General features: G+C 39.0%; 2 protein-coding genes across 11 annotated transcripts; one reads left to right on the top strand and one right to left on the bottom strand.

Annotated features, from left to right (window-relative positions):
• The first annotated feature begins 671 nt into the window (after window positions 1-671).
• On the top strand, window positions 672-11,190 carry LOC121997568 (transmembrane protein 245-like). Of its 2 annotated transcripts, XR_006116307.1 has the most exons (3): window positions 672-2,284; window positions 2,394-2,566; window positions 10,740-11,190. XR_006116307.1 is itself a non-coding variant. In XM_042552047.1 (2 exons), exons 1-2 carry the CDS (start codon window positions 731-733, stop codon window positions 10,836-10,838), a joined length of 1,935 nt encoding a protein of 644 aa, XP_042407981.1. In that variant the 5' UTR covers window positions 672-730; the 3' UTR covers window positions 10,839-11,190. The 2 variants fall into 2 exon arrangements, 1 of the variants encoding a protein (XP_042407981.1); XM_042552047.1 differs by having other exon boundaries at window positions 672-2,566.
• Window positions 11,191-12,022: 832 nt separating this feature from the next.
• Window positions 12,023-19,274, bottom strand: LOC121997567 (phosphatidylinositol/phosphatidylcholine transfer protein SFH13-like). 9 transcript variants are annotated; one of them, XM_042552038.1, is made up of 17 exons: window positions 19,053-19,274; window positions 18,662-18,960; window positions 18,485-18,579; window positions 18,106-18,412; window positions 17,829-17,928; window positions 17,078-17,344; window positions 16,747-16,824; window positions 16,579-16,680; window positions 16,444-16,493; window positions 16,245-16,344; window positions 16,033-16,131; window positions 15,835-15,936; window positions 15,105-15,267; window positions 14,241-14,608; window positions 14,054-14,128; window positions 12,563-12,659; window positions 12,023-12,418 (listed from the first exon to the last, which is right to left on the bottom strand). In XM_042552038.1, exons 3-16 carry the CDS (start codon window positions 18,504-18,506, stop codon window positions 12,594-12,596), a joined length of 1,899 nt encoding a protein of 632 aa, XP_042407972.1. In that variant the 5' UTR covers window positions 18,507-18,579; window positions 18,662-18,960; window positions 19,053-19,274; the 3' UTR covers window positions 12,023-12,418; window positions 12,563-12,593. The 9 variants fall into 9 exon arrangements, with proteins under 9 accessions (XP_042407972.1, XP_042407971.1, XP_042407976.1 ...); XM_042552037.1 differs by having other exon boundaries at window positions 18,662-18,861; XM_042552042.1 differs by having other exon boundaries at window positions 18,787-18,861.
• Between the last annotated feature and the right edge of the window lie 1,739 nt (window positions 19,275-21,013).

The following is a 21,013-nucleotide window of genomic DNA, read 5'->3' as shown; positions in this document are numbered from 1 at the left end:
AGTTTTCCCCAATTCGAAGATCGATTTTAAAAAAAAAAACAAAATTTTCATGGTTTCCTCAATGCCAAATCGTGAATCGCCGACGTCGATCAAAGAACAAAAAGGAAAAGCATACCTTGCTCCCTGGCGTCACTGTCTTTGCGCTTCATGAGTCTTCTCCCATCCTTGCCTAATATGGATTCCAACAGTCCCATTCCGATCTACCAGGCGGAGAAAGCATCAAGCCGACTCGAAAGATCCTATCTTTCTGTGAGGAGACCGACGGATGCGCACGGAGGATGGAAGAAGGCTAGATGTTTGGGATCTGACACCGCGATCGAAGGCAGACAAGGGGGGTCGGGGGAGTGAGGAAGAAGGGATGCCGTATACTCGTTTTCGGCGGTGCAACCTTCGAGTTAAATTGTGAAATATTCATTTCTCGGAATGTAAACTGGAATAAACCATTATTATTATTATTATTATTATTATTATATAGATATATATAAAGATTTTAGCATCTTATCATAATTGCCGACATAATTTTTTTAATTAAAAATAATATAAAATATATAAGTTATGTACCTTCCAATAGTATATTAACTAATTAATTAATTAATTAAATGAAATATTATAAAATAGATTTTGAAATTAAAATTATATTAATTATAAATTTCTAGAACTAATGAATAGAGATACTCCTTCTTTGCCTCCGCTACGCGGTAAAGAGAGAGGGGGACGGCGATCGCCATCGATGGAGCTCGTTCCTTATTCGTCAAACCCTAAGTCCGATTCGAACGTCCCTTGGTCGGAGATGTTCCGATCCGCCTCCCTCCGCCGCCCGCCGGACTCCCTCCCTCCCTCCCGCGCCCCTTCCCCTACCCCGTCCAGCCGCCGCCGCGAGGACCACCCGCCACCTGCCGCCACTGCTGACCCGGCGCTCCTTGCGCTGTACATCGCCATGGCACACGCCGGCCTCGCGCTATCCCTTCTGCTGCTCTACGGCCTCTACCGCCTCCTGCATGACTTCGTTCGCCCCCTCCAGTGGGCGCTCCTCTGCTCCATTCCCCTCTGCGAGCTCCATAGCGCGCTTGTTGCCTTCTGGTCCCCGCCCCTCCGCCTCGGCCTCGCTCATACCCTCCTCGCCATCCCCTCAGCCCTCCTCGGCGCCTCCGCCGACACCCTCTCCGATCTCCGCACTGCCATCCTCCGCCGGAAGATCCGACCTTCAAGCAAGGTCGGCTTCTCCCGCCTCATTCGCTGGCTCGTATCCTTCTGGGTCTTTGTTATCTCATATGAGAATCTTGGCCCCGTCGCTGCCTTCGGTCTATTCGCCCTCGGCTTTCTCCTCGCCACTCCTACCGCCACCTCTGCTGTTAAAAATGCCAGCTTTGCCTGCCGTCCCTCCCCCAAATCCTCCTCGGACAAGGGTAGCGGTGGATTCTTCACTAGTCCCATCCTGAAGCACCTGAACACCATCATTGCCGTCAGTTTAATCGTGTGGATGATCATCGGAACTTTAGCTGGTGGCATATTCTTCTCCTATAAGGTCGGAGTAGAAGGGAAGGATGCTGTGATATCGCTGAAATCTCATGTCCAGAATAGCAATTACGCTGAGAGGATCGGATTCAAGAAGTGGATGGACGAAAACGATATCCCTGGCCTGGTGGATCAGTACTCGGCAAAACTGTATGACACAGTCTGGGAACAGATCGATAGCTTGGCCGATGAGTACAATGTCACGGATTTCACCAATGGTTTTCGGCATTTCATGACCAGCCAATCTGGTAATCATTCGGTAGACGCTTCCACTGGTTTGATAGCCTCAGCGCAGCATCCTTATAGCTTAAAGCTCCAATCTTTGAGCGTGCTCATCAGGAACCACGAGTGGGGAGAGATCTACAAAGAACTGGATTCTTTTTTCAGGGAATTGCTAATAACTCGAGAGGATTTGGTAGTGAAAGCAAAAGGACTTGCTTTCCAAGGGATTGAAATCTCAAAAAGGGTTCTCTCGAGCAGTACTTCTGTTCTCGGTGGGAGTGCTAGCTTGATGGCCTCTTTTGCCCTGAATGTAGCCTCGGGAGCAGCTGAACTAGTGAATTTTATTTCCCAGCTAACAGTATTCCTCTGGGTGTTATATTATCTCATTACTTCCAAGTCTGGTGGGGCAACAGAGCAAGTTGTAGATATGCTGCCAATGTCAAAGTATGCTAGAACTCGTACTGTTGAGGTGATCAACCATGCTATCAGTAGTGTGTTTTTGGCTACTGCAAAGATTGCAATCTTCCAAGGTTGCCTGACATGGCTGGTACTAAGATTGTACTCGGTTCATTTTGTATATACATCAACTCTCCTTGCATTTATTAGCTCATTGGTGCCTATATTGCCACTTTGGCTATCATCAATTCCTGCTACAGTGCAGTTGTTCTATGAAGGGAGATACATATCGGCTGCTGTTTTGACTTTGATATACCTTATGCTGATGGATTATGGAACTTCAGTGCTTCAGAAGGATATTCCTGGACATAATGCATACCTAACCGGCCTTAGTATCATTGGTGGCATGACATTGTTTCCTAATGCTCTAGAGGTACTACTCTATTTGACCTTTTCACTATGTGGCACACTCAATTTACTTCCCCATCGTTGTTTCTCCTTTTATCGATCCTTTTTTTTTTAAGTCTTTCATGATGATCCTGCCTAAGAATGCGATGGTCAACTCGCCGGTGAGGTGTCACTAATGTTGACTTTTGGGAGGGATCACCAGGCCACCTAATCTCGTGAAGCTCTTCCAAAGTGCCTAAGATGAAGAACACCCCAGAGGAGCAGGTTAGAATGACGACTTGGGGTTCCTAGCGCAGCCACTCTGATGCTCTAAGTAAAACTTCTGAGAGTGAGAAATATCACAAAAATTAGGGTTTGATGCATTGTGTGCGCGTACTTCTGCTCACAAGGGTTGGCTACCTTTTATTGGTGCACGTGAGGTGGGGGGCGTAGAGGAATAAACAAAAAAAACAAAAGAACACAAAGATTTTTTACTTTGTTAGGAGCCTTCGACGACTCCTACTCCAAGACTCAGGTCCCTTGGACCTTTCCGATGGACAATCCACTAAATTCTCTAATAGTAAACTCCCAGTAGAGTAATCGAATACAAATAGAAAATAGAAAAGTGTAACAACCCTACACTTAGCAATAAAGCAAATAACTGTAAATTAAATTTTACCAACAAAAATTGAAAATTTTGATGCGCTTGTGTGTTGGTGTTGGTCTTCCTACAGCGGTCGGGCGTAGTAGAGCAGTAGTATAGTTGCAGTGTGAAGGCGAAGTAACAGAATGATCGTTTGAGCTCTTATGAAATATGTATTCAAGCTACTGGTTGAATAGGTCTTTTAAGGAGTGTTGAGGGCACCTCCAACCTCATTGAGGTGCCTTCAACCCCAAACGTCATCTCGTAACCTTAGGCCTCTTATCAACTCCGAAACTTTCGGTCTCTATCTATGCGAAGGCGTCTCCAAGCGCTTCGAGACTCTATTAGGACCCATGCGGCCGACAAGAGGTGGGGGGGATTGCTTGCAAATTAAAAATGGGATTTTCTCGATCTTTCAAATAAGATTAGTAGCACAATTAAACTAAAGCAATTTAACAACTAATAAAATAAAGAGACAAAGAAAGTTACTTGGTTACAACCTAGGTGGTTGTTAATCTAAGGCAAAAGAAAGTACAAAAAATCTCCTTCGATGAAAGCGGAGAAGCCTCTTACACTCATTGAATGCTCAAAAAATTACTAAGAATGAATGCTTGAGTTGTTGAATATTTTCTAACTCCAGGAGTCTTTTTTATACCCCTGAAAAATTCTATGCGAGGCTGGAAGGTGCCTTCAATAGGCTTGAAGGCGCTTCCAGCGTGGCAAGTCTTATCCGTGCGAAGATAAAACTCTATCTTCCCTAACGGTTACTGCCTTCTATAAAAGCGCCTTCCACCAGAAAGGCACAAGGGCACCTCCAACAGCATTGGAGGCGCCTCCAGCAGCTTTGCAATTCCCGTTCACTCTTCCGCTGCGCCGATCGCTTGGGTGATTTCATCCGGCTTTCTCCTCGAGCAAGCTTCCGCTCCAGCTTCTTGTCCCTCGGAAACACCGCGCGCTCCCTTCTCGTCCACCAGCGTACTCTTCCGCAGCACCTCGTCCCTCGGATGTACCGAGCCCATCGACTCTCTCCTGTGTTATCCTTCTCGATAGTTGCGTTTATCGCTCGACTTCCTTTGCTCCTAAGTTCCTGCACACTTAGACACAAGACATCAAATACATACAGGACCTAATTTAACTCAGTTGATCGCATTAAAACTATCTCGGGGTACTAACAATCTCCTCCAATCACCTCTGAGGCGCCTTCCCTTAGCGAACTTTTGTCCTCAAAGTTTATCCGCGCGAGGGTGCCTTCGCCATGTCCAGGGCGCCTCCACTAAGCTCCGAAACGCCTCCCCACAGCTCCGAGACGCCTCCCCATAGCTCTAAGGTGCCTCAGACACTTTTCATTCGAGGTTAACTTTTGTAAGACACGTTAGTCCAAATAACAACAAATAATCTACAAACCAGAGTTAGTACAACAAGATAAAATTATTAATTATATATTATCTTACCCAGACTAAGCTTAAACTAGCGCCTATAGTCCCACTGGATCACTCTCTTCCAATGACTTACCTTTACTTACCATTTGAAGTCACTTGACTTATCTTGGCTCACTAGGTCTTCCTGCTAGTTGTCAGGTCCGCAGATCCAACTAAACTTCAGTTAGCTGTTAGGTCCCACAGACCCAGCTGGACTTCCTACTAGATATCCGGTCACTTCTTGACCTATCTAGATTTCGTGCCAGTTATCAAGTCCTCAGACCTAATCGGACTTCATCCTGGTGTCAGGTCCTCTAGACCCGTCAATTCCAGCACATTCGGTAAAAGTATCAGATAAACATAACATCTAACATTAAATTAGAACCTGAGTTTGACCATTGGTGCTAAATGGTCCTTTACCACCTATTTATTTCGGAGTAAATGCTACATTTTCTGCCATTTTCACAATAATGGTGCATGGTCCCCCATGAATAACGGTTCGTCCAAGAATCGAGTCAAGGGCTAGGAGTCGAATTTTGAGAGATGAGAGTGAGCTAGGAGTCGGCAGCGGGGAGCGGGGAGTCGGTAGTCAGGAGCGAGGAGTCGGTAGCCGGCAGTCGGGAGTCTGCCTTCCGTAACTTTAACTACTATCATGACAAGACTTTTGACCTTTTCAGCCACGTGGCCTTCGTTGATTTTCGCCGTACTACTAATCTTCCCCTTAAATCTAGTCGAAGGAGGCGAAAGCCCGACTGACTGTATTAAAGTGATGTGGCAGGGCATCTCTTTTTTTTTGCCAAACAAATCGAGCCCTAGGAAGGGTGTTCAGCCGATAGACCATTATCAAGGGAGAGACGCATGTGACTTCTTTAGTTGACCAGTCAAAGACATCGTGATTACGAGAGAGACGGACAATCAGTTCTCCTTTAAGTTTGGTCTCAAGATCTGTAGCAACTCGAATGACCACTCCCGGTTAGGTGGGATGGATTTGTACATCCTGGTGCCCCTCCTCAGGTCGAGTTATTGGTGTCTTCTTAGTAACTTGGAAGACAATGCTATGAGTGAGCTTTTTGAGAATCAACTCGAATCACATCTATGTAGTATTTTCGGGCTGCGACTTCCCTTTACTTCTCCTATCTGGTTATCCACCGAAAATTTGATCTTTTAGTGGAAAGTGGAAACAATAGTCTAAAAAGCACTTAACATCGGTCTTCCCAATATATGTTGTAGGTTGATTTCGTATTTATGACTATGAAAGACGTATGTCTGGTTCTTCTCCTAGGGAAAAAGAAAGATGGATTTGCCCCATGGGTTGTACCTAATGTCCAGTAAATCCGAATAGAGAGGTGTTCACGGGTATAATTCCTCCTCGTCCTATTGTAGTTGATCAAAGGCTTCTTTGTAGATGATGTTGACAGAACTGTTCATGTCTATGAATACCCTCTTTATAATATAGTTGGCTATAAGAACCTGATTGACCAAGCATCTTCATGAGGAACCTCTACTCCCTCAAAATCGCTAGGCTCAAAACTAATTACGGGGCCTTGAGTCGCAACCCAACCCGAACTGATCCTGTAGCTTTCCAATCAACGACTGTGGGCCGTCTGAGCTTGAATGGAATCTCCATCTGTCGAACCCCCCGAAATCATGTTAATCATCCCTAAAGGATCCATTTTACCTTTGTCCTTCTTGTCGTTGCTTTTTTCTCGACTCGACTCTTGTTGCAGTCGAGTGTTGACTGGGGTTGCTCAGGAGAACGGGATTGCCTCCACGGACTACGTCTAGTATTTGCCTTTTGTCCAACGTTCTGTTGATGATAGTAAGGCTCAGAGGATCTTCTAGCCCATTGATTACATCCAACTTTTCTCTGATCGGCCGCGAGTCGTAGTTCCCGAGCATATTGCTGGCACTCTTGAGTGGAGTGAGTATTTGACCGATGAAAATCACAATGAGGTGTCGTCATAAACTCCTGACTCAACCCTCGTTGGGGGTTGGGGTACTTTCCACAATTTGCACTGCTTTCTCTCCTTTGCGATTTGTGAAATTCTAATTTCGCAATAGTGGAAGGGGTATTTTTCGATCCAACTCAACGGACACAGAGGCAAGGGTTGACACTTCTTTTCTTCTTGTTGATTGAACTTCTTCCACTTTGGTGTATTTCAGAGCTCGAGCTTACAACCCATCGAAATCGATCGGAGTTTTTTTTTCCCAGGGACCTAAAGAAATTCCCATCGATTATGCCCCATGCGAATGCACTGACTTGCACCTTAGGAGTAACAAAAGGTGCATCCATGGCTATCTGATTGAACCTATTCTTTTAGAGGATCTTTGGGCTTTTGTTTGAGGGTGAACAAATCATGCGGTGTCTTTTAATATCTTCAACTAGTGGCAAAACGCCTCATGAACACAACTTTGAAGTCTTTGAAAGAACGGATGGATGATGTAGGAAGACGGTTAAACCATCTTTGCGCCTAGCCCGAAAGAGTCGTTAGGAAATCCCGACACTCGACCCCATCTGTGTATTTGTTAGTATTAGTTCTTAGAGCCAATTATGAGATCATTGACAAGGGAACTTTTGTATTAAATTTCATTAATAAAGACAGTTTATGGTTATTATCAAATGAATAAACATAATAATGCGGTAATAGGTTCTAGTTTACCGCATATCAATTGGTTGAATTGATAGTGAGAGGCTCTAAATATATATATAGAACATTACTCTTAACTATTCCTAATTAAGCATTAATATTCAAGGACAATATTAATGCATTGAGACTAATATGTAGGTCAACTAATGACTTAATTTCACAAGTCATGGATACAAAATATTAAGTTGACACATGGGATATATTAGAGTATGTATTAAATTGATCTGCCATGAGAATGTTTCATTGATTGTTATATAAGTGTCATAAACATTCTCATAATGACTATTGGTATGAATATTCTTTAGACCTGAAGTAACCGGTTCCCTACACAAAGAGTTATGTACTTTGGTATCGGCAAACGTCACCTGTAACAAGGTGGACTATAAAGTTGATCATTGATATGTAATAAGATATGCGGAGGAATGTGAGTGATGTAGATGAGATCTATCCTTTCTATATGACGGAAGTGATATCTATGACCCCTCGATTAAGTAGGACTACTAAAATGCATGACCATGCTCAAATAGGTCAATATGAGATATTGAGGTCATTTGGTTAAGCAAGTCTACTTGGAGATCAATGAACACAAAGATTGATAAGAGGATGACACAGCCTATGTCTCAGATCAATCTAGATATCAAGGATAGAAAGATCAAATTATACAAGATAATAGTGGTCAGATCTCGACATTCTCGTCACTTGGGTAGCAATGATGCATTGCAGATGCCAACGTTACGAGAACCTATTTGGTCACGCACAAATAATATGCTGATTTAAAGATGAGTTTATTTTAGTTTGACTAAAATATGATGGACTCTAGGATTATAAGGTTGAGTCTAATCCGAATTAGACTCATTGGATTAATGAGTTAGACCCATTGGGTTATTAAATTAATGGTTAATTCAATATATTAAAATCCAACCCATTAAGAAGATTAACGGAGATTAATTCACCATTAATGGAAGAAGATCAAAAGGCAAACCCTTGGTATTCATTGAAGGAATATAAAATGCTTTTTGATTGAAATTTTCAACAGAAATTTTTTGATTTTCTTCCTTTTCTTTTCATGGTCGAATACTTGGTTGTTGCTAGCACAACGAAGGTTGTTCTTTTGTTCATACAACGAACGAAGGACGTGTGCATGTGGAGAAGTTGTTGTCGGGATTGTACAGTTCACACAATAAAGGTAACAACTCGATCAAACTTTGTATACTATATTCACATGGATCTTTAGAGGGATCGATTTTTTCACTACGTGTGTTTATTATTTTTCGCAAAGATCCCTACAATATTGGTGCAGTACAAAGGCATTTTTGAATTTACAAATGTGGTCTTCTGATCAGTCACACCATTATACTCTCCAATTCGTAGTGCTCGAAAATGTTTGGGTAGTTCACCTCGAAGGATATTATGTGAGAAGGGAGGGTACCTCTGGAGTCCTGTACTTTGCCCGATAAGCACACTTTTTTTTTTCTTTGGGGGATTTCGACAAGGAGTTCCCCTAAATATCCCAAAGATTCTTTTCTCATAGTGGAAATACTGACCTGAGTAAGGAACATGTCGTGTCGACTTTTGTTGTAATGTGGGTGAGGCCTGTGCGGGTTGGGACGGTAGTTCATGTAAGGGGCTAAGCCCCAGCGGTGCTGATTGTTGAGGTTGTCCTTGCAACATGGCCTGCACCGTAATTACCACTAGTTTGTTGAAGTTTTCTATCGTCATAGTGATGACATTCGATTTTTCACTATCTTCCGCATTGGATCTATTGGTGTTGTCCATCTTACAACGTCTCAATTTAGTTCTTAACTTAGAGTTCCTAAGACGGTGCCAATTTGATCTTACCTGAGAACGTCGATGGTCAATTCGCTAGTGAGGTGTCGCTGATGTTGACTTTCGAGAGGGATCACCAGGCCACCTAATCTTGTGAATTTCTTCCAAAATGTCTGAGATGAAGAACACCCCCGAAGCAGGTTAAAATGATGGCCAGGTTCCGGCGTAACCACTCCGACACTTAAGTAAGACTTCAGAAAGGGAGAAATATCATGTGATATCACATAAATTAGGGTTTGATGCATTACGTGTGTGTACCTCTACTCACAAGGGTCGACTACCTTTTATAGGGCTTTGACTATTTGCCACGTTCTACCCATTTCTCGTTACCACATTCTCAGCAATACATAGTCTTTTATCACCATTTATTTCGGAGTAAATGACTGCATTTTCCACCATTTTCGCAATAATGGTTGTGTGGTTCATGTCCCCATGAATAACGGTTCGTCCGAGAACCGAGTCAAGGGCTAGAAGTCGAATTTTGAGAAACTGGAGTGAGCGGGGAGTCGGTAAACAGGAGTCAGTCACCAAGAGCCGTGAGTCGGTAACCGAGAGCGGGGAGTTGATAACTGGGAGCTAAGAATATGCCTTCTGTGACTTTGACTACTATCATGGCAAGATTTTTGACCTTTTTAGCCACGTGACCTTCGTTGATTACCCCGGTACCACATGAGATTATGATTACTAAAGTATCTTTATACCTTATTTCTCATAATTTTGTGCTAGGTAATTGCAGTCCTAAGCTTTCTCTGAGACATCCTTGATATCATGTGATAAGACTATATTCTAGTGTGTTCATAATTAGGGATGTAAACAAGCCGAGCTGAGACGAGCTTTGGGGTGTTCATGCTTGTTTGATAAGGTAATCGAGCCGAGCTGAGCCGAGTTTAAAATAAACAAGCTTTTGAAATGATTGTTCAAGCTTGGCTTGGTTTATTTTTTATGAGCTTGAGCTTGTTTGAAGTTTGGCTTGAGCTTGACTTGTTTAGATGTAATCAAGTTCTCAATTTAAGCTTGGCTTGAGCTTGGTTTGAGCTTGGCACGAGCTTAGTTTGTTTAGATGTCATCAAGCTCTCAATTCAAGCTTGTTTGATTATTTGAAACTTTTAGTTGTTTAATTGGTTATTGATCTTGATGATTTTAATTAATTATGTTATTTTATTTTATTGTTTATTTATCATATTGAGCGAGCATTGTTCATGAACGTTATTCACGAACATTGTTCACGAACGTTAACGAGCTGAACACATATGTGTTCAAGCTTGTTTGTTTAGCTTAACGAGTTGTTCAAGCTTGTTTATTTAATTAATTTTGTGTGTATCGAACGAACATAAATAAGTTCTTACCAAGTCGAATACCATGTTTGTTCACGAACGATTGATTCATTTACAGCCCTATTCATAATCATACCATTCGCACATATAATTCAAACAAAGGCACAATCATATATCTCATTAGACTGTTGCGTTGAATGTTGCATCCACTTGTTGCATTTTGCTATTTGTAAAAGCATAAAATATGATAATAGAATTTCTTTCTTTTGATCTCCTTTCAACCGTAAGCTGCAACTGTCAATAATCCCACTGTGGCTCTTGTGTTCTCACATTGGAAATTCTTTCTTGTTTGTCCAATTTGAATAATCAATTTAAGTAGCAATTTCTGACTTCGTTTTCCATTCTTCAGGGAGCCATTATGGGTCCACTTATAATGACAGTTGTCATTGCTTTGAAGAATTTGTATGTGGAATTTGTGCTCATTGATAAAGAGGAAAATGAAGGATAATTTGTGGTTACAGATAAGAAAGATGGTAACAGTTTGTTTTTGTACATGTAAGATTGCACAGACTGGGTAGCGGCATTTGGGATGTACATTAGATCTTCAACGACCTATCTCTGTTGGTATATTTATGAATCATTTTGTGAGTGATTGCTTTTCTTTAGGTTATGATTTTTGTTTCTGTAACAATGTTGTCTGTTCAATGAAAAAAATTGTTAAGTCCCATTTTTGAATTTTAGATAAGCAGCGATGTACCTATATTTTAGTGTAATAAACTTGCATTATTTTTTTCTAAAAACAGAGTCCATGTATATAACCTATTTGTTTAGTATTTGAAAGAAGATATTTGGTTTAGTTAGAAATTATGTGTATTCTTAACCTTCGGACTATAAATCACGCGTACTAGTTGTATATTAGATGGAGTTTGTTGCCCTTTGTGGTGTTGAAATCTTAGAGCATGGTACTGAGTAATTATTATATTCAGAGTTTAAACTCAACTAATTGTCCGTGTACTTGCTCATGTAAGAGAACAAGACTTTTCTCCAAGTTAACTCGTGAATGTTTTGATGCTTTTGTCTTGTTCAGTTTAAGGGAACTTTAGTTGCAGATTTGATTGTTGGAAGCAAATAAAGCAGTATAGATAATGGAAGGTGTGGCAGCTGTTTGCGGTGTTTAGGAAGGATGTAATAGGCGCCTTTGCTGCGACAAATCTAACTATCGATGCAGCAGTTTGGCCTGACAACTGAATACAAAAGGTGATATTTGTTTCAGCAGTTGTTCACATAGGGAAGCTGCTCCTGTGCTTCTGGAATGAAATGCATTGGCAGGTTGGATGAAAGGTTGTAATGCATGGATAGAGCATTCCATCTTATTATCGGAATATTAAGATAGGAGAGGTATGACTCATATTTATTCCATCTCTTTTGCTAAATAGATGCATCTAATCATTTTTATAAAACAGTTCTTGTTCATATATCCCAAAGCTAACATGCCTTGTTCACACAGTTGCCTTGATGAACATGATGGATAGCAAAGCAGAGTGAGTTGAGAATAGATATCTCATGGCAGAGCACTTACCTGGCAAAAGAGTGTGTGTCGTGGAGATCTTATTATTTGATTCTTTGTAATCAAATTTTTATTAAGAAAAAGCGAATTGCACCGTTCAACTTCACAAAATCCACCACACTTGCTCTGAGGATGCCGAAGCATGAAGTCTACTAGATGCCAGAATTTAAGCATCAAATAGCAGTATCATATTACAAAATTATTTACATATATTGCATCCAGGAAAGGGGGAAAAAAACACCAACACTAGAACAAATGGGAAACTAAGATAAAAGGAAGCAAAAAAGCCTAAAAATTCATGTTTTTATCTATCTACTTGGCCCTTTCTTAACTCTTGTATTTTTTTTTTCCATTTTCCAAACAATCTGCTAGATGCAGCGTGGCCATCCTAATTAACCCGTTCAACTCCTTTCTTCTACTTTCATTCTCGAGCCGAAACATTTTAAAAAAAAAATCAGGGGCTGGGGAAGGAAATATGATAATCTCTGTTTTATCTTGAGGCATCAACAAAATTTTCTCCTCTGCACAAAAAGAAAAACAGAACACAAGTAAAGCAGTGCCACGTTTGAATAAATAATACTAGGCCTTAAATTGGTAGAAATAGCATAAAATAATTCAATTCGTAGAAAGGAACTCTATGTTTCGATGTCTGATCGGCTACGTACATGAACTGGAAGATCAACACGTTGAAGAACTCTATTCGAAATCCTTGATAAGAGTTTGAGAAATTAAGAGCGGCAAGTCTCTTCTCACTTCAGGAGCCTATATAGAACTACTGTATTTGAGCACTAGATTTCAGAATAAGAGCACTTAGCACACTAAGCAATCAAAAGCACAGTATTGTGGCATCAAATTCCACGAAGATTGATGGTTTGTTTGGTTCATAGTACAAGTATTTATGTGTAGGATAAGTGTTTCTATGTGCGGTTGTAAAGATGAACTTGGAATACTAATTTTTGTAGAATTGTGGTTTCTAATTTGTAAGTAATAGCTATTCCTTACTCCAGTAAAAATGTCTTTTATATTCATTTTTTAAATAATGCATGTTCTTACTTTGTTCAACCATTCAAAACTATATATTATGAAGGGGAGAAGTGGACCAATGAGAAGGTGTGTTGACTGAACTAGTAGGACCGAAGAAGAATCGGGCATGGCAAACAAATTTGGCTGGATAAACTAGACAAGGCCAATCAATCCAATCAGGCTGGCATGGCCAACTGGGTCGTATAGAATGAGTTAGTTGTGCCAAGCAAGTTGGCAATCCTAGTGGAATAGTTAGTTGAGCTAGTCAAATTAAGCAAATTCATCTGACCTAGCAAACTGAATTTGCTAGTTATATGAAGTGATGACTGGTCGGCTAGACCGACCAAGCTTTATGGGTCAATTGAATGGACCAAAAGAATTAGTCAAATGGGCGAATTGAAATGTATCAATAAGTCAGGAGAGCAATCAAGTTGGGTGTTTTGATCATATTGGGGAGGGCGAGCCAACAGATTGGTTGGACTTATTGAACAGGGTAGATGAGTTGAACAAAATATTTTATGTATGAAGATCTTATAATTATAAAAGTTATTCCTTACTTTTTTATAATATTTTATTTTTATAATATTCCTTATGAATAAAACATGAGACTAGTTAGTCGATACTTATTCACTATTTTATGTTTTATATAATTCCATTCCCTAGGATTGGTTATTATATTCCTTGCGTATTGTAATTGGTAAACCAAACAAAATATGAGTCTATAATGGTTAGAAGAACCTATTCTTGCCGGTAGTGATTTAATTTTGCCTAACGTATCACAAAAGTTCTTGCTTACTCTCTCTTAAGCAATTCATAGCCTGCTTAGAAGACCACTCACTATACATTATAAATTATATGGATCAAACATTTATTTAGATGCATAGTGAGTATATCAGAATTCGAACAAGGAATGAAATAAACTACATTGGTTAACTGATTAGCTATTTTGTCTGTTTCCTTTTCCAGCTGAAGCTACTAAATTAAACCAGCAGATAAATTCAAAAGAAAATCTTGTTTCAAAAATTAAGAAATAAGAGCAGCAAGCAACTGAAAAGATTAGTGCTTTCTCACTCATCAGCATATAAATGAATGTGGCAATGGATGAGGGAATATGAAAAGTTTTCTCCACATACCATAAAAATTGTGTCATTTAGAGCTTCTAAAGACGCTTCAATCTCCAGTTGCTTCATCACAGTTGTTTGCAATACCTGAATGAAGAACTTCAGATCAAAATAATGCAACTAAGATGTGGAAAAAAGAGAAATATCCACACCAACTTCATCAAATGAACATGACTAATATATCCACACATTGTATTACCTTGTTTGTCTTGTGAAGATCCAACTCAATATTTTTTATCCTGTTCATTGAATCCAGGATTGCATGCTCTTTCTCCTGTGGAATTTCTGCAGGTTTTCTGCTAAGTTCATTAAACAATGACTCCAGCTTATCAAGACGTTTGATACATGGAGCGACATCATCTTCCTTGGCAGATCCCAAGTTTGAATGTTTATCAGTTATCAAGCTCAGTCTATCTGATGTGTGAAGTCTATGGTGTGGTCTAGACCGAAGGGTAAGAAGGAAGGACAATACATTTACCAACAAAGTGATCAATCCTCTACCATAAGATTGCAGTCTTCCTCTTGACTCATTCTCAGTGGTATTGTAACCTTCAAAGGACAAGTTGCCTGAAACATCAAAATAAAGGTAAAAACTTCACCCAATATTTAGAAGAGGCTATGCAAGACTTGTAAAGTTGCTTGACTTGCAAATTCATACAATTCATACAAGGAATATCAAAGAGTTAGTATGAGAAGGAGCACATCTATGCATACTGAAAGAATGAATCACACATTAATGTTCTGATGAAACTGGTAATTTTCTTGTTATTGCTTCAAGGACTATTTAATTTTGTGATCTCCAAGAAGTAAGATAGAAGATAAAGAAGATGAATGGTTGTACAAGTGTTGCTTATGGATACTGTTATGTCGTTAGAATTTGGCACATTTGTATCAAAGATTTGGTTTAGGAAAAAATTAGTATAATGTTCATTTCGGTCTGGTGCAGATTTATATGACAAATTTAAGTGCTATATGATCTTTCTCACTTTATGGGGAAAAAAAGAATCCAAGAACCAAATTATTTGTTTAATAAGAAGAAGGCATTTAGATCAATCTATAATACCTAATGAAGGTGATGTTCTAGCAGGAAAAGGACTATGGTCCTTTTCTTCATCAGACCAGTTCACACTTGATACTGGTATTTTACCACCAGCTCCTACAAGTATAGCATCAGGCACAACATGGTTAGAACAGCCATATGCATTTGTAGAATCTGCTGCTCTGACCTGTCAAGACAATGAAACAAGGAGTTGCACTAAGACTTTTTAGTAGTTACTATACTTGTGCAGAAACCTTAAGCTACAACTATATTATGTATATATATATACTTTCCCGAAGTATGTGTCTAAGTTAATATGGAAATAATGAAAAAACAAGACTCAATGGGATCACCAGTGTGACATCTCCAATTTCGGCATGATCCTCGATTTTATAGGACACAGATTTTTTTCTATTTTGCATATTAAGGTAGGCATTGATAAACAATTTAACTCGAAGGGAGTGTTGAGAATATAACTGATGAATTTATCTTTATTGCTATTATTGTGGTACTATATGTATGAGGATAATTATTCTCTTTTCTATGTAATAAACTGTTTTATTACCTCAACTAAGAGATAGTTACAGTATTTCTTAGTATGAGCATTGATTGTTAGAATATTATTCAAATAATCATGGTCTGTTGGAGGATTTCCCAAAATGCATACAACCCAAATAAAAACACATGTTGCAAATTGTATTACTTCTAGTAAGCATTTATTAATCAGATGTATCAAACTTCAGTCTTCACGCACCAGAGCTAAATGAGTATATTCAGAAGTTGATGTGACTGGAGAATCAAGAAAGTCTACCTCAGATCTTGATTCAGCAACTGACTTAACTCTTTTACTTTTCTGCTGTTCAAAGGACATGGAGTAAGTTTAGTGACAATGAAAAGTGGACTCAAATTTTTTTTTTTTTTTTTGACAGAAGTCACAAATTCAGTATGTTGCCTTTGATGGATGTCGCCTGGGATACGAGGCATTAGTTTGTTCATTGTCATCTCTGTGCCTGATTTCCCAAGTACATGATGTTCCAATGCAATTTACAATCTACAAAGGAAAATGGGCCACAGATCTCTCAGTTGATCAGCATATTAGTCTATTTGTCAGTAAATAGAAGCTACATGATGTAGCAAATCACAAGATGGAGATACGGTACCTACCTTCATTATAATTGGGTCATTCCAGGGTCCTTTATTAGACCTGAGACATCCTCCCTGATTGTGGCAAGTACATGTGCCACCAAGAAAATCAGGCAATTGGCTGTAAGAAAACAAACACTTCTACCTGAGCCTTGTAAGTCAACTAATGATCATAGGTATACAATAGTTACCTAAAGCCAGAAACTCAAAACCTACCAACCTCGAATCAACTGCTTCAAGAAGCTTACTCTGGTACCTTGTGCTAAGAACCTATATGAGAAGATTACCATAGATGTCATGCAGAACAGAAGAAATATGGCACAATGAACAAATTCACTGGAAGAATTTAGCCTACATGTATCTTTGAAGTTGTTTTGGAATCAAGGAATCCTTTTACAGTGCCCCACAGAAGTTTAAAACCATGCCCGGCATTTATCACAAACATTTGATGAAGCGTCTGTACAAACTTAAACATGTTAGAACCTTCTTCCATAAAGAAGATGAAGAGAGAAATTAAACCTACCTCAGGGTAGTACTCGGTGTCTATCTTGTTCATCTTAAACAACAAATCCCTTGCTGTTTTGCTGAAATTCTTCAGTCCCTGTAATCCACAATGCATTGGGTAGTTCAAAATTACACTCAGAAGTCAAATAAATTACCCATTCCAATTTAGATAAAATGAAGCTGAGAGGCCATTAATGGTGTTTAATATAGCATAAAATTGTATAACGGTCTTCCATTTTGTCCAAAAGCATTGTTAGTTGTTAAATACAAGAGGATGAAGAAAATATTTAAACAAATTTTTCAACAGAGCATACAAAGAAAGCTCATAGGAAGAAATGATAGAAACATACTACTCCCTGTACATCTAATATTGTCGTTGTTGAACTGATATGTCTTTTGGCAGAAATAGAACAAGCAGGAAATTTCTCATTCAGGGTTCTCTCAAACTCTTGAACATGATATTTCAAGTAGCGCTCCACTGTAGTTATGTGCATAAGCTTGTCAGGCTCAACACTTCCAAGCCTCTCAATATAGACAGGTCTTCCCTCCTTATCAACCCCATGATACCCCTGAGGATAATACTGCAAGACATCCTCCAGCTCTTCAAAATCAAAGTCCTTCAATTGATTAAAAAAAATAAGTTTGATTAACATGCAAACACTGTTTAAAAAGAACAGACTTCAGTACAATCAAAAGAATTCTTCTAAAGTTGACAACAATACAAAAATCTCAGGCACAGTTTTCACTGGCCCAGTCAATTCCTTTTTTTCATATAAAAATCGTGAATAGGTTTACATAATAAAGTTGGTTTTAACATTTCTGATATCCGTTGCATGCAATACATTGCAACCGGCTATTATTGTTAATAATAAGCCATTCCCTTGAATACAGACTATTTGAACTTCGTCACTTGGATATTGAGTGGTATATCCATATGGGCTAATTTGGTTTTGCTATATTACTTGAAAATGAGAAAAATATTATAGAAGACATAAACAAATACCTGGACATTTTCAAAAAATGAAGAAGGTTATGCAAACATACTCTCTTTTGATAGTCACAATTGTTAGGGGTGGTGCATGTAAGTGAAGAATGTCTTACCTCCAGAATCGAGTCTGTTCCAAATTGTTTTCTCCATCGAAGCATCTCTACCCACATCTGTTTTGCTTTCGTCAAATCAAATTTCCTGGATTTAAGGAATCTACAAAAGAATAATAATAAGAAGAAGAAGAACTTAGATAAAGTTCCTTCTGGATTAATGTGTTCACAAATTCATAATATAATATATAAAGCCCCCACATAAACAACAAGCCACAGCAAGGCAATAAATGTATGGTCTAACCTAAGTGATCAAACAATTAGGAACAGATGGTCTAACCTGAGCAATGTATGGTAGTCATCAAACTTATCAGGCAATACATGTTTGGCAATGAGTTCTTGCCGGAATGCTTGGACAGCTCGCTCCTCTTCAGCATCTCTCACATCCTCAATAGAAAATGAAGGAACCCTGAATTCAACTTTCCTCTTACTCCGCTTCTTGAGGGGATGAGTAAGTTTAGTGGAGGCATGCGATGCTTTTTTCTTTGAAGATCCTATTTTTCTTCTCCCAAGCTCGTTTTCAGAGTTTCCTACATCAGGTATTCTTTCTTTGCTCTGATCAAAACAAGTGGAACCCTCAGGACATTCTGCAAGGAAGATAAGTACACTTTTGAGAAGTCCATCCATGTGGTCACACCAAAATTCCTTGAACTACCCACCTAAAATTTTCTCGCGAGCCATCAATGAACAACCTTCTCAGTGTACGAGCTTCAGAAGTATTGAACTGCACTTTATGCTTCTACTCAGAATCAATCTATCGAAGGTCCAAAAATGGTGTAATATTAAGAAATAAATTTTTAAAAATGGAATAAATTAGGCGAAGAAAGGTACATTACTCTGCAACCATCACATAAAAATCATCAAAAAACAGAATAGAAGAAGTCATCTTTAGCACATCATCTCGACAAAGTAGATGCGCATCGAATCTAGAGATGGATCGCGCAGCCGAAGCAAAAGTCACCTCGTCTACTGCTCCAACATCTCAAGATCCAGTCGCACGGAAACCGGCCTTCGTATCCAACAAGATCCCCAGCACCTGCATTCATCCATCAGTTACCAAAACCAACAAATTAAAGACCATTCTTTAACCTTAACCAGCCGTAGATCACCATAACCCACAGTCGAAGATCCTCAACTGGACCAAAAAGGCAATGCTCAAAAACCAAAACACAAAAACCGCCCCAAAACCCGATACCAAATGAAGAAAAGAACTCTTCTATCCCTCACTTCTTATCCGACGACCAGGAACCAAACTTTTGATCGGAAGAATTCGGTTTGCCGCAACAACAAGAGGAAGACCGGCACGCACCACTTTGGGATCGGGAACACGAAGTAGAGCGAATCGAAGGATCGGAAGAATAACATGACAGAAGAGAGATCGTCGCAGGAGTTTAATTATAGCATCGTCTCCATTGTTGCTTTTCACATTTGCCGTGAGATCGTATCGCCATATTTGATAAACGCATAGAGCATTTCTATGCGAATATATTTGCACGAATATGACACTGTATGGCCAAAAAAAAATCATTTTACCCCCCATTAATTATACTAATTATATATATCACTCACTGATTTTTTTTCTTTTTCCTGTTATTGCTCGAGTTGAAGATAAAGCATAAATTTTTAACTGGCCCTCATTTAATTTGTTATATTATTTATTTAATATAGTGCACTTGAATATAAGCTTTTTTATTTTATTATATAAAAAAAACGCTGAGCCCAAGGGGTGATCGATCCGGCTCCATAAAATTTTTCCACATGTCATTAGGATAAAACGGAAAATGCGCGTGACAGACAATCCAAGAGTCTAGCATTTTTTGGTTGCGCATCCCATTTGAAGAAAAAAATTCTACAAATACATCATAGCTGGAGATTGAACCGTGAGTATTTGGGTGACAACCTAAATGTCCTACCACGGCACCATAACCCCAAGGACAAATGGGACGCATAACCAAAGGGAATGCTGCTACGATAGGACATCTAAATTATCACCCAAGTATTCATAATTCGATCCTCAATTATGATATATTTGTAGGAATATTTCCTCCAAATAGGATGAGCAACCAAAGGATGATGGACTTCTAAGCTGACTGCTATGCGCATTTTTTGATTTACCCTAGTAATCAATATAAAACTTATATGAAACTGAACCAATTACTTCTTAGATAATCAATGAGACATCTCCTGACATTAACATAGATATTTTATCTTTCTAAAATATCACCTAAATTATTCATTTCTTAATGGGAAGAGGACTTTTTGGCAAAAAAATAAAACATTAAAAGCATTTTATAAATTTAGAAGGGCGTTTTCAAAAGGCCAATAAATTTCAAAGAGACATTTTAGAAAAATCCTAAATATTGTCGGCAGCAGCCGTAGCTATCTCTATTATTTATTTAATTTGCTCCAATAAATTCACTTTAAAATATGAGATGCTGATTGATCTAGAATCATGTCATGGGGGGAGAGTGCACGACGAGATAGTAATAGATTGTGATCCAACACCATCATTCATTAAATTGTTTGTTTGTTGTTTTCTAAATATTTTTTTTTATAATTTAGATATTCAACTCTTCACGCCATTTAATTCTGAAGATGACCGATGCTTGTTTTTTAAAGACAATTTTGATATCCAGTGGCATGGTTTTGAAATTCATTGTTTGTTGATTAAGACACCCATAACTTGCTTTTTTGATGGGTTTGATTGCCTTGGTGCTCGTCTGAAATGTCTCCTCATTATGGCGACATCTCTGGTGATTGAGTGAATTTTTTTTCTGATCGAGCAGATCAAACATACTCGATTGAATTGGAAAAAAAAAATCAAGTTCTAAAAGTTATCTACATGATATGAAATCTCACCAGCTCACCTTGTTAAAAGGGACCAACCAACCACTAAGCCAAGCTCAGTAACATCTAACCTTTTGCTTGCATCAAAAAATATGCTTCTCAAATGTAGATATTTTCCATTTTATGTACACTTTACAGGACAAAAAGATCTATATAAATATTGACACTAAAATAAAAGAAAATAACGTAAATAAGCTGCAAGAGCAGACGGCCACTCTTCTGCTAGGTCGTTCACTTGATAATACAGAGGAAGACAACAATAAATTAGGGAAAGGACCGTTCTACTGTGTTCCACCGGTTTTGGTCTGTCGACGTAGAAACAAACAAAGAAAAATTATTGT

The sequence above is a fragment of the Zingiber officinale genome, chromosome 6A, assembly GCF_018446385.1.
Source record: "Zingiber officinale cultivar Zhangliang chromosome 6A, Zo_v1.1, whole genome shotgun sequence".
NCBI classification, from domain to species: domain Eukaryota; kingdom Viridiplantae; phylum Streptophyta; class Magnoliopsida; order Zingiberales; family Zingiberaceae; genus Zingiber; species Zingiber officinale.
The sequence above is the reverse complement of the archived record's forward strand: the minus strand, read 5'-3'. Positions and strand labels throughout refer to the sequence as shown.